The 15,568-nt window shown below is 34.2% G+C and overlaps 2 protein-coding genes across 3 annotated transcripts in view; one reads left to right on the plus strand and one right to left on the minus strand.

Moving 5' to 3' along the window:
* The window catches only part of LOC131955454 (uncharacterized), a 49,069-nt gene extending 48,300 nt beyond the window's left edge, over window positions 1-769 (minus strand). The window contains exon 1 of the mRNA XM_059319593.1: window positions 380-769. The gene's annotated coding sequence lies outside the window, so the exon portion shown is untranslated. The remainder of the gene's footprint in view (window positions 1-379) is intronic.
* Window positions 770-3,732: 2,963 nt separating this feature from the next.
* LOC131955426 (26S proteasome non-ATPase regulatory subunit 2) lies at window positions 3,733-15,546 on the plus strand. Of its 2 annotated transcripts, XM_059319536.1 has the most exons (19): window positions 3,733-3,866; window positions 9,190-9,411; window positions 9,819-9,940; window positions 10,024-10,248; window positions 10,340-10,498; window positions 10,638-10,782; window positions 10,883-10,943; window positions 11,036-11,185; window positions 11,300-11,406; window positions 11,531-11,658; window positions 11,797-11,884; window positions 12,185-12,347; window positions 12,499-12,774; window positions 12,884-13,135; window positions 13,277-13,498; window positions 13,809-13,927; window positions 14,232-14,346; window positions 15,208-15,287; window positions 15,453-15,546. In XM_059319536.1, exons 1-18 carry the CDS (start codon window positions 3,765-3,767, stop codon window positions 15,279-15,281), a joined length of 2,730 nt encoding a protein of 909 aa, XP_059175519.1. In that variant the 5' UTR covers window positions 3,733-3,764; the 3' UTR covers window positions 15,282-15,287; window positions 15,453-15,546. The 2 variants fall into 2 exon arrangements, with proteins under 2 accessions (XP_059175519.1, XP_059175518.1); XM_059319535.1 differs by having other exon boundaries at window positions 15,208-15,546.
* The last annotated feature ends 22 nt before the right edge of the window (window positions 15,547-15,568 follow it).

The raw sequence follows: 15,568 nt of genomic DNA on the forward strand, positions 1-15,568 counted from the left end.
TTATATATATATATATATATATATATATATATATATATATATATATATATATATATATATATATATATATATATATATATATATGGTACTCAAAACATACACGGTGCCACTGAGCCAGGCGCCATTAGTGAATCAAATCATATAAGCAGCAGGCTAACAGAGTAACACAAGTCACGTGAAGTCTTAGATTATGTTTTTGCTATAGAATGGGCTTTTCATACTGGGTAAGATGGTTGTGGGGGTGGGGGGAGGGATTGAGGGAATCCTAGCTGCCTAGTTATTAGCTGTAACCAGTATTAATTACTGAGACTGCTAGTAAAAACTTTACACTAGTTTGTTTTGTCAGTCAGTGTGAGTAAATTACTTCAACAAAACTCACCTCACATAAAGGTCCATACACAATCAGTGACAATGTCTGGTATCAGACTACGATATCCCTAGTGGGGTCAACGATCTCATCAGCTTCCAGGTGCGACATCAGGTGAAGTCAGGGGCATGCCAGGTCTTTGAAAAATCAATTTTTATGCTTGGTTATATCCAGAACAGAATACACTTCTAAACGCACAAAGCCGCTGACAGAAAGGAGAGTTTGTTATTTTTAATCCCAATAATCCTGAATCAAGATATCCACGTTAATCCAGTACATCCAAGAAAAACGTTTGCCTCAACTAGCAGCTTGTCTTGATATAAACAACAGGCTGAACTAAAACACCACACGCAATAAAGATTTTTTTTTTTAAATAGTACGGCCAGACAATATTTGATAGAATAATTCAATCGGCCAGTGATAACTTTTAAATAGGATACAATTTAGTTACCTTATGGAGCCACGATAAAAATACGAACACAAAAACATTACCGACGCAATATTTTATCCTACCAACTACATCTGTATTTGCCTACAATGTTCGACGATAACTCAGTAAAAAAAAATATCGATGTTTATTTTTAAAAACCAATAGTATTATTTCAGGAATAATTTAAACACAGTAGATCTAGATAATCCGTTCCCATTGTCAAGAAAATCCGAATACGCAGTTCTAGAGAAAAACAATGGGACTGATAAAAGTAAGGAGAGAGCACATAGGTGGTCTAAGCAGTGGGATATTCCGTCACCGGCACAGTGTACAGCACGAGACGAGACGAGTTGCGAGTCTCCGAGTGTCGCCGAGTGCCATTCGCGTCTGCCCAGACAGCGACGTTTATGGTCTGCTATCGACAAGCAAGGGAGAGTAGGGCGGCGTGAAACGGTTTCAACGCCAACGGTTAACAAGACGATCAGCAGTCAGGGAACTTTTGAATTAACGCATTGGTCCAACGGGATTTCCCGTATTTAGAAGGTCTCAGACAATTTAGCGAATTAGTAGAATCTACGTCATATGGCAGTTTTAAAATATGTATATATTTTAAAACTGTAAATGTACATATTTTTTCTACATTTTTTAGACTGTAAATTTAAATTTTAAAACACAAAAAGGACAAGACAATTTTTTTTTTAAATGATGCAAATTATATGTACAAATAAGAAAGATCGGTAATCAAAAAATGTATCAATACAAGAAACTGTGAAAATGTTAAGAACATAATAGGGTTTTTAATACCCCCATAAAATTACAAATAGCACAGGAAAACAGCGTTCCCTAACTCTGTAATTAAAATACTGTTCCACGTAACACCATATAGTCTCCCTTGAAGAATGATAAAATAAATAGATCTACGAAAAATTACGGAAAGCGATTTCAAAATTGTAGGTAGAATCTACATAGTTTTTGTAACTTACTATCAAAACGTTTTTTTTTTTTAAATTCAATCAATAAAATATTTTTAAAAAATTATGCAAAAGTTTACGTCACATTGTATTGTCTGCGGATCTTAGCCTACGTGTCAGGTAGGTTCTGTAGGTGGCTAAAATTTTGCTCGTAAGTTTCGATCAATGATGGAGAAGCGCGGCAGACAGAGGAATCAAGCTTTTAAAAACTTGCAAAAATGATAAAACAATCTATCTCGGCTTAGTAAAAGCACTAAATTATTATAAAAATGTGTAAAAGATATGAGCGACAGATGTGTTACGAAGTTTTCTTATTTTCAATGCACTTAAAATTAAAAGCTTATAATAATAAGGTTTTTATACAAAGGTTACTTTTTACATTTTAGTATGTAGGTATTGTAATGATATGAGATTAAGTCGATATATATGTTTTAAAAACGTTCAGAGGCGTCGCGATGGGGGGGGGGGGGGGGTGCAGACCGCACCGGGTGACACGAAGGCAAAAAAAGCAAAACATATACAGAAAAATGATAATTCCAGTTAATTAAGTGATTAATTAGAGTGAGTTAAATAGTCTTTTAAGAGCAAAGTTGACAAATCCCGACAAGGGTGGAGAGGAGGGGGTGACAACATCAAGCTGCATTTATCACCGACCAGAGGCGTAGCGGGGGGGGGGGGGGGTTCGGACCGCACCGGGTGATACCATTTAGGGAGGTGACACCAAGGCAAAAAAGAGCAAAATATATAGAGAAAAACTTGAGGTGGGGGGTGTAAATCGAAAGTTCGAGGGGGGGGGGGGGTGACGCCTCTGGGGGGGGGGGACACCATTAAGTGCCGCGCCGGGTAACACCCGACCACGCTACGCCACTGTAACTGACAGAGTTTCTTCCAAGCATCTCTTCGGGGAGGGGGGGGGGAGAAAGTCTACCGCCCCATATATATATATATATATATATATATATATATATATATATATATATATATATATATATATATATATATATATATATATATATATATACATATACATATATATATATATATATACATATACATATATATATATATATATATATATATATATATATATATATATATATATATATATATATATATATATATATATATATATATATATATATAAATTTTTACGGGGGGGGGGGGGCACCATTAAGTGCCGCACCGGGTGACACCCGACCTCGCTACGCCACTGAAAACGTTTGTTAAGTGTCGCAACCGCACGACAAAGATTATTTGCCTAAACGCAGAATAGATAACTCAAAGAAAATGACAATTATCTGCCCCTTTAGCCAAGTCCGATGCCTTAAGAGTACATCCGTGGTAATTGTATTTATAGTGAGCTCACCAAACGGATTAAGTGTGCGCTATTTAAGTAGCGTCACAATGCGGGGGCGGGTGGGGGTGTTGTCCATACTGGGTACAAATATTTCCTTAATAAACTTGACAATTTGTTTTCGTTGGATAGTGTCACCCCTAGGATGGCGTCACCAGTGCGGTCCTTACCCTCTCCCACCCTCCCCACCCCATTTCAACCTACCTTTACCCTTGTGACGTTACTGCCAAGTCATTAATTTTTTCACATTTTTTTCAATAAGGTAAAATGAAGGGGAGGTTAAAAAAAAACGTCATTTATAAAAGACCCCTCGATAAGCTACATTTATGAAGACGTATGGAGAAAAAAAGTTTTCCCAGTAGGCCTACATGTTAAGTTTCAGCACACATTGGCATGAGGGAAAACAATTTAATACCGTTGACTATGCCTAGAAATAGCGTATAAAGAAAATACGCTTAATATTTTATAATTGTCTAGAAACATTAAATAAAAAGTCATTTTCAATAGGTTAGGCAAAAAGCGAAAAACATTAGTGCAAAACTCATGTTAGATCTAGATCTAGGCCTAAATGTTTTTTGGATGCACTCATTTATGTTAGAGGTAGCCTGTTCCTGCGAGATTTAGCGAGACAAACAAACCAAGATGGCAGACACCAAGCGCAGTACCGACATAAAAAAAGATGAGAAAACGGACACAAATGAAGCAGAGAAGAAAAAGGGAGAGCCTAAAACTGAACAAGACCTAGTACGTTAATGAAATCTAATAAATATAGATCTATCTATTGAAATTTCGTTTAAACTTATACATTGTACTACACACCCCCATTAAATCGAAGAACCGAACCGCTTCGTTTTTTTCCAGCTTCAAATTTTGCATGTCATGCCAATCGCTCATTAGAGTCATTACTAACATTAAAGCCAATGTTGTCATAAAGTCTCATTGATAATCAAACTGATATTAATGATATATAGATCTAATTCAAAATTTATTATAAATACACCTTACAACACCGTTATTAAGCAAAACCACTGCAAAACTGGTGGGGTTAAATTTGGATTGGATTATTTTTTGGGACCAACTCACTAAATTTTTAAGTAGTAGTATTTCTCGCTAACTTGGATGCGTGGTCGGTTGCTAACAACAATATGGCGCCCGGACCGGACGTCTGATTTCCGGTGATTTTTCGGCCAAATTCCAGAGACCTTCAACTAATTACATTTAAAAATGTTTACCACGCGCAAAATGGCGGGATTTCCGTGTCATAACAACAAACCATAAGTGGCAGGGTTAGATATGCCAGAAAAGCATTTTAAAATTTGGTTTGGAGAACGGAGGCTAAATTCAAAAGTTGGTTTCATTAAAATTAATAGAATTTAAAAAATATCAACAGTGTAGGTACAGAAATGAGCGAGAACGTAAAGCATTATTAGTTTTATCAGTCTATGAAAAAAGAAATCAAATATTGTGAGCTGTTTTTTTATAAGACCGGCGTCCGTATCACAACCAATTTATTTTTATTTTTTAAAAACCACGTGACCGCTATTTGGTGATCACTAGTGAGGAACTCTTGTGCATGGAGTCTAACCTGATTTGTGGTTTTCTTTAGCTTCAAGCTTAAGAAGAGTTGACATGGAGAGATGTGTTGGACATGGCAGTGATTGACAATAAATATTAAATTAACTAATTTAGTTCAAAACGAACTAAAAACTCCAAAGTTAGTGCCTAATGGATTAAATATGGATGTCTATTATTCAGTGGTCATGTTTAAATTGATAATTGCGTAAATTCTAGATTTAGTGAGAAAAACTATTAAGTAGAGGTCTAGATTTTCTCACAAAATCTAAAATTTACCTAATTTTTAATTTAAACATGACCACCGAATAATAGACATCCATATTTAAGCCATTAGGCACTAATTTTGAAGTTTTTAGTTTTAAACTAAATTAGCCTACTTAATTTAATATTTATTGTCACTCACTGTTATGACACGACACACCTCTCCATGACAACACATGTAATATCACTCTTACGTTTGAGGCCAGGGCAAACCACGAATCGGTTAGACTTTTTAATTGGCTATGCACCAGAATTCCTCAGTAGTGATGAACCAAATAGCAGTCACGTGGGTTTAAAAAAAAATAATTGGTTGTGATATTAATGCCAGTCTTTTTACTTATAACAAAACAGCTCACTATATTTGATTTCTTTTTTTCATAGACTGATAAACCTAATAATGCGTTAGGTTCTCGCTTATTTTTGCACCTACACCATTAAATTTTTTAAAGTTCTATTAATTTTAACGAAACCAACTTTCTTCAAACCAAATTTTAAAATGCTTTTCTGGCATACATAGCCCTGCCACCTATGATTTATTTTTATAACGTGAAAACCCCATAATTTTTCTCGTGGTAAACATTTTAAACAGTAATTCTAAGAAGGTCACTGGAACTAAGACTAAATTGTGGGAAGTCATGCATCCTGTGTGTATGCCATATTGTTGTTATCAATGGCCACGCCTCTGGGTTTGCGAGTAATACTATTAAATAGGCCTTAATTGTAAAATGTAGATCTAGGCTCTAAATAGCTAGGCCAATGCCGCTGCCGAGAAAATCGGACAAATCGGCTTTTCCCTACCCCCTGCATGTTTAACTCTGTTTTTTGCATGCTTTTATTGTGTTTATGTTAACATGTTATACATCATTCTGTTCGTAATTGAACAACCTTTTTAACTGTATAAGTTTGATTTCTTTATTATTTCAGACGTTGAAGAAATCACCGATTTAATCGCATTTTTTACCCCCCGCGGCGACGTGCCGATTAGGGGGGAGGCTTTTTCACCTTTTTAAAAGAGGGGTGTTACTTAGAGTCTATAGACTCTTTGAGTTTTCGTACTACAACAGTGAAACTTGGTAGAAGAATAGATTAAATGTTCACGTATAACGCTCAAGGTTCTTGGGGAAAATATGTTAAATACTTTTGGAGATATCGAACGGCAAAGTTGAACTAAGTTATTTGGGCTATTAATGAATCGATTTTTAATTTGAACCTTGAGCTGTATTCCTGAAATCTCGACGTTTATTAATATGTATGATATGTCATATTAGGCCCTATAATAAGGACGTCTATAGACTTTGAAGTGGACGGAAAATGAAAACATGACGCGCCGACCGCTGTCCGACTGAATCGCTCGGCTGTGCTTCGAATCGCTGTTTTAAATATGACGCTCTACAATTTGTTTTTATAGACGTATCGAGTTTACGTACTACAACAATCAAATTTGGCAGACGAACAGATTAAATGTAGACGTACAACGCTCAAGGTTCGTGGTCAAAATAAGTTAAATACTTCGGGAGATATCGGACCGCAAAGTTGAACTAAGTTTCCCGGTCTATTATTTGACCTATTTTACATTTGAACCTTGAGCTGTATTCCTGAAATCCCGCCGATTATTTCAATGTATGACATGTATTATAACACCTCATAATAAAGCCGTCCATACATTTTAAGACGGAACGAAAATAAAAATTAACGCGTCGGCCGCCGTCCGACTGAATCGTGATCTACACATCGTGTAGCACAGCCGAGTGTGTGGTCACGTGACGCTAGGCGGTTGATCCGATTGGATGAGACTATAAACAATTTCTAAAGATAGATACGTGTGTTCCCGTATTTGACTCGTCGGGTATTGCTATTTTATATTTAAGTAGACAGGCATGTTTCATAACTTTGTTTTAAACCATTGAAACGGCAAAAAAAAAAGTCGTAATAGTATTTACTAATCGTCAAAATTAATCTTCTTTAGAATTTAATCCGGATAGCTGCGACCCGACCAAACAATGCTGATGTGATTCGCGTAACGTTTCATTATTGTGTACATTACTTTTTCGTAAAAATGGCTTTAAAAAATAAATTAAATTTTACCCCGGGCTCTTTTTTTTCGGTTGACTAAAAAATTTTAAAACCCTTAACAAAGTGGAGGTTACTAGTTGCCAAATCGACCAAAATGGGATGGGGTGGGTATGGGGAGTCACTGACCATCCTACACGGTATGTAACACCGTATGTAACATCCATAGCCTCACCCCGCCCCCACTACTCCATGACGCGACAAGCCGAGGGTCGGCGCCTTTGATGTTGTATAACACCCGTACGGTACCCGAGAGGCTCGCGGTGGTTTCATACCCCACCTCCCTCCCCCTTCACTTTGTGGAGTTGATGTTACTAACCCTCGGGCATAGATCAGGAAATCTTCCCAGACTTTTGTCTCTAAAATTACATAATATTCGTCTGACACGTTCATCGGGTTGGCCGACTAGCCTATCTAGCCTCGTGTTTACGTAATACGGCAATAAAATTCGTTGGTCAGAAAACCTGGTTAACCACCTCTGATTGAACTAAATCTAGGCAAATGCTGATGGTGATAAACGCCTCCGTGTTAAGCCAGACATGGGAAACTTAAAAAATGCCTAGCATCTACTACACACAGTCAAGCACTCAAACACGTGCTTTTTTTCCCAATGTAATAGGCCTATGGTAGGCCTACAAAATACACCAGCTTACAACTAGCATAAACATTGAGCATATATAAATCTATGTTATAGACCTATTACTTACACTACCTTGTACAAGCTAAAAAAAAACAATTTTCCTCCAATGTTTATGTTATTAAAATTGTAAAAATGAGCAACTTTTTTGTGTTTAAAAATATTACAAAATTATCATAAAGCACACTGATTCTGATAAGACATATTTGTAACTAGGCTAATTCTATAGAAGAAAGTTGTATCAATGGTATGACATTTAAAGTAACAAGAAATATAAATATAATAAGATATGCCTATATTTTTGGAATAGAGTAGACCTGTAAGATTGCACATAGATTACATAACATATTTAAGAAGTTACATCATCACAAATATACTATTGTTATAGCATCCTTCTCTTTGTATTAAAACTGTATTAGTTCTCTTTTCTTTAAGTAGGCTATTCACTTAAAGTTAACTGACAATGAGCAAAAGAGATTTTAAAATAAATACATGGTAAATTATGAGCAAAAGGTGCGAATTACATAACCTGACCTTTATAGTTTTGTAATAATGTTCGACCATTTTAAATATCACCATTAGCTTCAGCATATACAAATGTCATATTATGGTTTAAAACAGTGTTTAATTTAAAGAATGACTTCTTATCACACGGATTATCAGATGTTGTAAAAAAAATTGAAGGGGGGTATTACATAATCCATGAAATAAGTCTGTTATGTAATCAAAAGACACTTTTTAAAATAGCATCATTGCATTCGGCATACACAAATCTACAAAATATCATAAAATGACATCAATTGGTGAAGTCTGCTTGCTTTTATACCACTTTTAGTGAAAAACTCTTAAAAATTTGGTCCATACCCTCCCAGTATTTTTCCTCTTTCAGAGTCTACCCCGGTTGTCTGAAAAAACTGCTGTTTTTTAATGACAAAAAAATTCATAACTTTTTTGTTTATGGTCAGATTTTGAAAATTCAAACTGATCTGTAATCAGATTGACAGCCCCTATCCAAATATGTAACTATTATATTGTTTTACTGAAATTAAATTTTTGCATTGGCCTAGCTACTCTAAATTATTTCCCAGTTTTACTTATTTCATTGCAAAGTATATTTATATCCATTATGTTCATAAACACCAAGTTTAAGGCCCAAACTTCATCTTTTCCCTTTTGTGCCCAAGACGCAACAGGAGTCTAAAACAATTTCCTATTTATGTTAGGCCTATTTAATATTTAGGCCTATCTAACTTTTTAAGTGCAGCACAAAGTGACTGCCAAAAAAAATCCAACGAATATTCATGTGAGTGTAGTATCTAAATTTAGATTTTAGAATTCCTGCTGGAGTTAGATGTTAATCAATAAATCAAGAACATTTGTTTGTGCATGAACAGCTTTGGAATATATGGGTCAATTCAGACCTAAATGGCCTAAAATTTTATACTTAATCACTAATATTATGTTAAAAAATGTACTTATGTCAAGTATTATCTTGAAACCTAACATTTATTGATAAACTTTTAGTCAGAGGAAGATAGGCAGTTGCAGGATGAATTGAACATGCTTGTTGAGCGGCTGACTGAGCCTAACCAAAAACTATACCTGGCTGCTCTTGAGAATTTGCGCAGCCAAATTAGAGCATCAACTACTTCAATGACATCAGTGCCCAAGCCTTTAAAGTTTTTAAGGCAGCATTTTGATACGCTCAAAACTGTCTATGAAAAAATAATTGACAACAATACCCAGGTATGTTCAAAATTTTGGTATTTTTAAAAATAATTATTATATTTGAAATAAAGAAAGTTTTACTTTTAAAAGTTATGTTAGAAACTGATACCTATGAAGACCACACATGAAAATCCACAGATATTTACTTTTTAAAAAATTTCTTATTATACTATAAAAAATAAAAAACCACCCAGATCCCCCAAACTTTTAGGTTTCTAATATCATGTGACAATTGTCACCAGTTCAATTTTTGTGTCATCCCCTGTGGTCTTCCTATTATTTAAGAAATAAAAATAAATGAAGTCTAGGTAATTACTTCTTGATGAATTTATTCTTTTGTTTTGCTTTAATTATCTATTAAACATTATAACTCTTGATATTGAAAATTTATAGAATATTGTAAAAATTCTTTTTTTCCTCTACAGCGTTTTTGCGCTGACATAATTTCTGTCCTTGGTATGACCATGAGTGAGGGTAGAGACAGTCTTAAATATAGACTTTTAGGCTCTAAGGAAGAAATAGGCTCATGGGGGCATGAGTATGTCAGGTAAGTTTTAATTATCATTTTTTCTAATTAGAAGTTAAAGTTGTAGTTTGCATCTTTTGAAATTAATTTTTATATTTAACCAGGCATTTAGCAGGCCAAGTAGCACAGGAGTGGCAAGAACTCAGTGAAGATAGCACAGAGATGAAAGAAAAGCTGGTTGGGTTGGCTAAACAAATTGTGCCTCACCACATGTCTCACAATGCTGAAGCAGAAGCTTGTGATCTTTTAATGGAGATTGAGAAGTTGGAGCTGTTGGAACACTATGTTGATGATGCTGCATATTCTAGAGTGTGCTTGTATCTTACAAGGTATATAACTCATGAGTGTTGTTTTATTACTAGCTGTAAGCAAGCATGATTTCATGTAATGTCTTAACCAACCAATCCATTTTTTTTACAGCTGTGTTCCTTATGTACCAGACCCTGAAAACACAGTTCTACTAAAGTGTGCAGTAAATTTGTATAGGAAATTCAAACAGTTCCCACAAGCCCTTAGATTTGCTATGGCTTTGAATGACATGGCTCTCATTGAAGAAATTTTCCTGGAATGCCCAGACCCGTAAGTGTTTTGAAGTAATGATCTGCTTGTTTGCTACTTGTTTGTAAACAAATTTGAAATAAATAATACTTTTTTTTTCGCTTATGTAATGATCTTTAAAAAATTTGATAATTTTTGCTTACATTATTTTTTTTATCAGGCTTGTAAAGAAACAATTAGCTTATATGCTGGGCCGCCAACAAATTTCCCTTGAATTGTCTGAAATGATGGATGACAAGGATGATTTAAGAGAAATTATTGCCAATGGGCAACTGAATCAACATTTTCTTACCCTAGCCAGAGAGGTAACTCAACATTTTCTTATTCTTGGTTAATTACCAACAATGTTTCAATTTTCAAAGCCAAATTTCTAAAATGCTGCATCTTGCTTCTTTTAATCAACAGTTGGATATAATGGATCCTAAAGTTCCAGAAGATATATACAAAACTCATCTAGAGCCCAACAGTAAGTAGGAAAATATTAATATAAAGTAGAAAATTAAAAATTTGAAATATAAAACATTATTACATTGATTTATTATTTATTATCTTAATCAGGAAATACCATAGGCCCAAGCAATCTTGACTCTGCTCGACAAAATTTGGCTGCCTCTTTTGTCAATGGACTTGTTAATGCAGCTTTTGGTACAGACAAACTCATAACACCAGAGGAGGGACACAAATGGCTTTATAAAAATAAGGAGCATGGTATAGTTGTTGATTTCTTTGTGAAATTACTGGTTGTTGCTTTTATATTTTTCAAAATTATTAGTCATCTAAAAGTTAATTGGAAGAAGTAATGTAAAAACTGATGTAATTTAGGCATGCTGAGTGCGACCGCATCTCTTGGACTGATCTTACTTTGGGATGTTGATGGTGGTCTTACACAGATTGACAAATTCCTTTACTCAAATGAAGACTACATTAAGGCAAGTTTAGTTGATATAATAATTTTAAAACATATTATCTTTCATGCATTTCATTTAATGTGATTTTATAAAATAAAATGTTTTGATTTTTAAAACACAAGAATGTCCAATTTAATACATCCAGGCTGGTGCACTTTTGGCTTGTGGTATTGTAAACTCTGGTGTACGTAATGAATGTGATCCAGCTCTGGCCCTTCTAGGTGACCATGTGATGCACACCAACTCTTTCATGAGGATTGGTGCCATTAGTGGGTATGTTTAACACCCATATGTTTGACAATTTTAGGTTCTTAATATTTTTAGATGAGAATATTTCCCAGTGTACCTTCTGATTTAATTGATTCATTTTGCTTCCTGAAATTATAAATAATCTAGTTTTTTTTTTTTCAGCCTAGGTCTAGCCTACGCTGGATCAAACAGTACTCCTGTCCTATCTTTGATTCTTCCTGTTCTAGGTGATCCCAAAGCTAACATGGAGGTATTTGTTTTTATTTAAGATTAATTGTAGGCCCATTTACTTTGTTGTACAAATTGAATGATTCTCATCGCTATTTATGAAGGAAATATTTGGAAATATCCATGGGAGATAATTTACTATAAAAGCTTTTGCTCAGCTAAATTTTATATTTTAGGACAATTGTATTCAAATAGGTACACAAAGTGTTGGCATCATACATATGCACACATGCATATATACGCTCACTAAACAATTAACTAACTGTAAGTTTAGGTGATATATAAATTATTATGCAAGTAATTGCAACATTTTAACATTTAGGTTGTTGGTAATGCTGCCCTTGCTTGTGGTATGATCGCGGTGGGCACATGTAATGGTGATGTCACATCAACTATCCTACAAACCATGATGGAGAGATCTGAGACTGAACTAAAAGAAACATATTCACGTTATCTTGCATTGGGTTTAGCACTTGCTTTTCTAGGTTAGTTGTTGTTTAACAGGTAATTACATATGGTGTTATTAATATTTAGTTAGTAACTAAAGAAATTTTTTTTTTGCTCTATTTCTGTAACACTGCAGTCAGGGTTTGAGTTCTTAATTCTCTAAACTAAAATAATTTTTGGTTTAACTAGGCAAACAAGACGCTTGTGATGCCACACTAGTTGCCTTGGAGGTTATTGCTGAGCCACTCAGATCAATGGCCACCATGCTGGTTGATGTTGCTGCCTATGCTGGCACTGGCAATGTGTTGAAGATACAACATTTACTGCATGTGTGCTCTGAGCATGATGAGTCCAAAGATGCTGACAACAATGAGAAGAAAGAGGACAAGAACAAAAAGAAGGACAAGGACGATAAAAAGAAAGAAGATGAAAAGCCTGTTGGTCCAGATCTCTCAGTTCAACAAGGTCAGGAAATTGTTTTAGTCATCGGTATTACTATTTTTTTACTACATGTATAGATTCATATAAATAATAATAAACTGGTATTGATTTATAATTATCCTGTGTTATTCAGGTGTTGCTGTTCTGGGTATTGGTCTCATTGCCATGGGAGAAGAGGTTGGGTGTGAGATGTCATTCCGTGCTTTTGGCCACTTGTTGCGTTATGGTGAACTACCCATCAGAAGGGCTGTACCATTGGCACTAGCACTCATATCTGTATCAAACCCTAAATTAAACATTCTAGACACCTTAAGTAAATTCTCTCATGACAGTGATCCTGAAGTAGCACACAATGCAATTCTCTCTATGGGGATTGTAGGGGCAGGTAAGTGCTTCAATCTAGTCAATATTATTCCCTCTTTAATTTCTTGAAAATCATTATTTAGAGTGCAGTTCCAGCACAATGTATCAGATCTAAAATAATTTATTTAAAAAGTAATTTCTTTCTAAATCTTTTACTTTTTAGGAACTAATAATGCTCGTTTAGCAGCCATGCTCCGCCAGTTGGCAGTCTATCATGCTAAGGATCCAAACAATTTGTTCATGGTACGACTGGCCCAAGGTTTGACTCATCTTGGCAAGGGGACACTAACTCTCAGCCCATATCATAGTGATCGCATGCTTATGTCCCCTGTTGCTGTTGCTGGATTATTATCAGTTCTGGTTTCATGTTTAGATGTTAAAAATAGTGAGTACTGCGTTTGTTATTGGTTATGAATGCGAGGATTTATATTTTAATAAGCTTTAACTAAAGAAAATTACCCTGGATAATTGAAAAGTACTTCAAGCATCATTGAATTGAATAAAAGCAAAGCATTCAATGCAGTATGTGGCTTATAAAGCTTTTAATCTATTTTTAATAGAAAAACTATTTTAAATAATCTAAATCTTTTGTTTAGACATTTAGCCCTTGTGCTTAAAATAAAATAGAATGTACTTTAAAATTATAATATTTAAATTATAAAGGGTAATGCATTTTTTTTCTTCTTAAAATTTAGTTATAATTGGAAAATCCCACTACATGTTGTATAACCTGGTATCTGCCATGCAACCACGAATGTTGGTGACATTTGATGAACAGCTTAGACCTCTGCCAACTACTGTCAGAGTTGGACAAGTAAGCAGTTTTTCATTGACAATGAAATTATTTTAATTTTTATAGTAGCTTTTTGAATATTTTTAAGTACAGTAAAAGTTCATTGTATAGTACTAACTGATAACTGTTTAAGCTGAAATAAGCTACACTTACTAGAAGTAAATGTGTAAAATTGAATTTAGGTTTGGGAAAGCTCTGATCAACATGTTTTATAGTTAAATTGTCTTTGAAATATGGTCTATAGACATAGTTAACAATTAAAGAAATTTGATTGTAAGGTAATATTATGATTGAGCTAGATTGTTATCTGTTTTTCTTTTATTAGGCTGTTGATGTGGTTGGACAAGCTGGTAAACCTAAGACAATCACAGGTTTCCAAACTCACACAACACCTGTCTTGTTAGCTTATGGTGAAAGAGCAGAATTAGCTACTGAGGAATGTATCCTTTTATTAACCATGTTATTATTTGGTTCTTTTATACTGGAATGCTTTTTGAGACTATACCTTTTTTCAGACATAAATTGGAAACATTTCCAGACTTAATTCAGATACTGTTCATCAACTGTTTATAAAGCAATGCAGAAAATTTTACACTTGGTTTAGTACAATATAGTGATATTTATTTTAAGCAAAAAGCTTTTTCTCCTTTTGAAAGTCAATTATGAGAAAATAGCATTTTCCAGGGCTGCCTACATCAAAAAATATCTTCTTAGCACTTGGCTTTCCATAATAATGCCCTTTACTCTTTTTATTAACATTTATATAATTTAAGACCTTTGTAAATAATCATGAAGTTTATCAGTTTAGTACTAAGTCACACCTAATGAATTTTTCTTTTATTTAAAAATTATGGGTTCAGATCATGATTATGCCCACTCAGAAGAAGATTGCATAATTATCCTAGTTTGATGTTTAATTTACCACACTCATTTTATATTTAACGCTAAGACCTGCCCCTAAAAATAAAATAGCATGGCTGTTTATATAGTATCGTATTAAACAACGCTGGTTTATCACTATATCCCCCGTGTGCAAACTTGTGTGCTACAAATAAAAAACCATTTAGACACCCTTATGTTCTGGTTGGCATAAATGTTTGGAGCATTTCCCTATGCATTAGGCATTTTACCTGCATTGCAATTTTTTTTTAATGGTATACAAATACTATAGTCTTAAGTATTTGTTAAACTTAAGTTTCTAGAGTTTTCTTTTTTTTTGTAAGCAGTTTGAAATTTAGATAAATCACTTTTCTTATATTTAATCTTGTTCTAGAATTGCCTTCTCCTTAACAACATTTTAGATCTACCCTTGACTCCTATCATGGAAGGTTTTGTCATCTTGCGCAAGAATCCAGATTTCAGTGCTGAATCTTAATCTCATGTAATTTGTGCTTTTTTTAAAGCAACATTTTTGTTTGAATGATTTGTATGATTGTCTTGAGAGATGTTCGACCATTGTTTTGTTTCAGCAGTTAATTTTACCAATTGTAGTGTAGGAACAAGTCCACATTTTCAGAACCAATAGAATATGCTTTTTATGTTTCAGCTATTATATGGGTGGACCTTTTCTAATTCAAGTGCAGTTCGATTTTTATTTAATATTGTATCAGTTTAAATTTGAAAATAAAGACTGATTCATTTCCAGATTGTTGTTTCTAATTT

This window comes from Physella acuta, unplaced genomic scaffold (assembly GCF_028476545.2).
Source record: "Physella acuta isolate Inbredline_101_S28 unplaced genomic scaffold, ASM2847654v3 ptg001066l, whole genome shotgun sequence".
In the NCBI taxonomy this organism is placed as follows: Eukaryota; Metazoa; Mollusca; class Gastropoda; family Physidae; genus Physella; species Physella acuta.

Coding starts and splice junctions, on each gene's coding strand:
- LOC131955426 (XM_059319535.1), top strand. CDS start 3,765: ATGGCAGACACCAAGCGCAGTACCGACATAAAAAAAGATGAGAAAACG. Junction 10,783..10,882: donor TTCTTACCCTAGCCAGAGAG/GTAACTCAACAT, acceptor TTTAATCAACAG/TTGGATATAATGGATCCTAA. Junction 12,775..12,883: donor AGATCTCTCAGTTCAACAAG/GTCAGGAAATTG, acceptor TGTGTTATTCAG/GTGTTGCTGTTCTGGGTATT.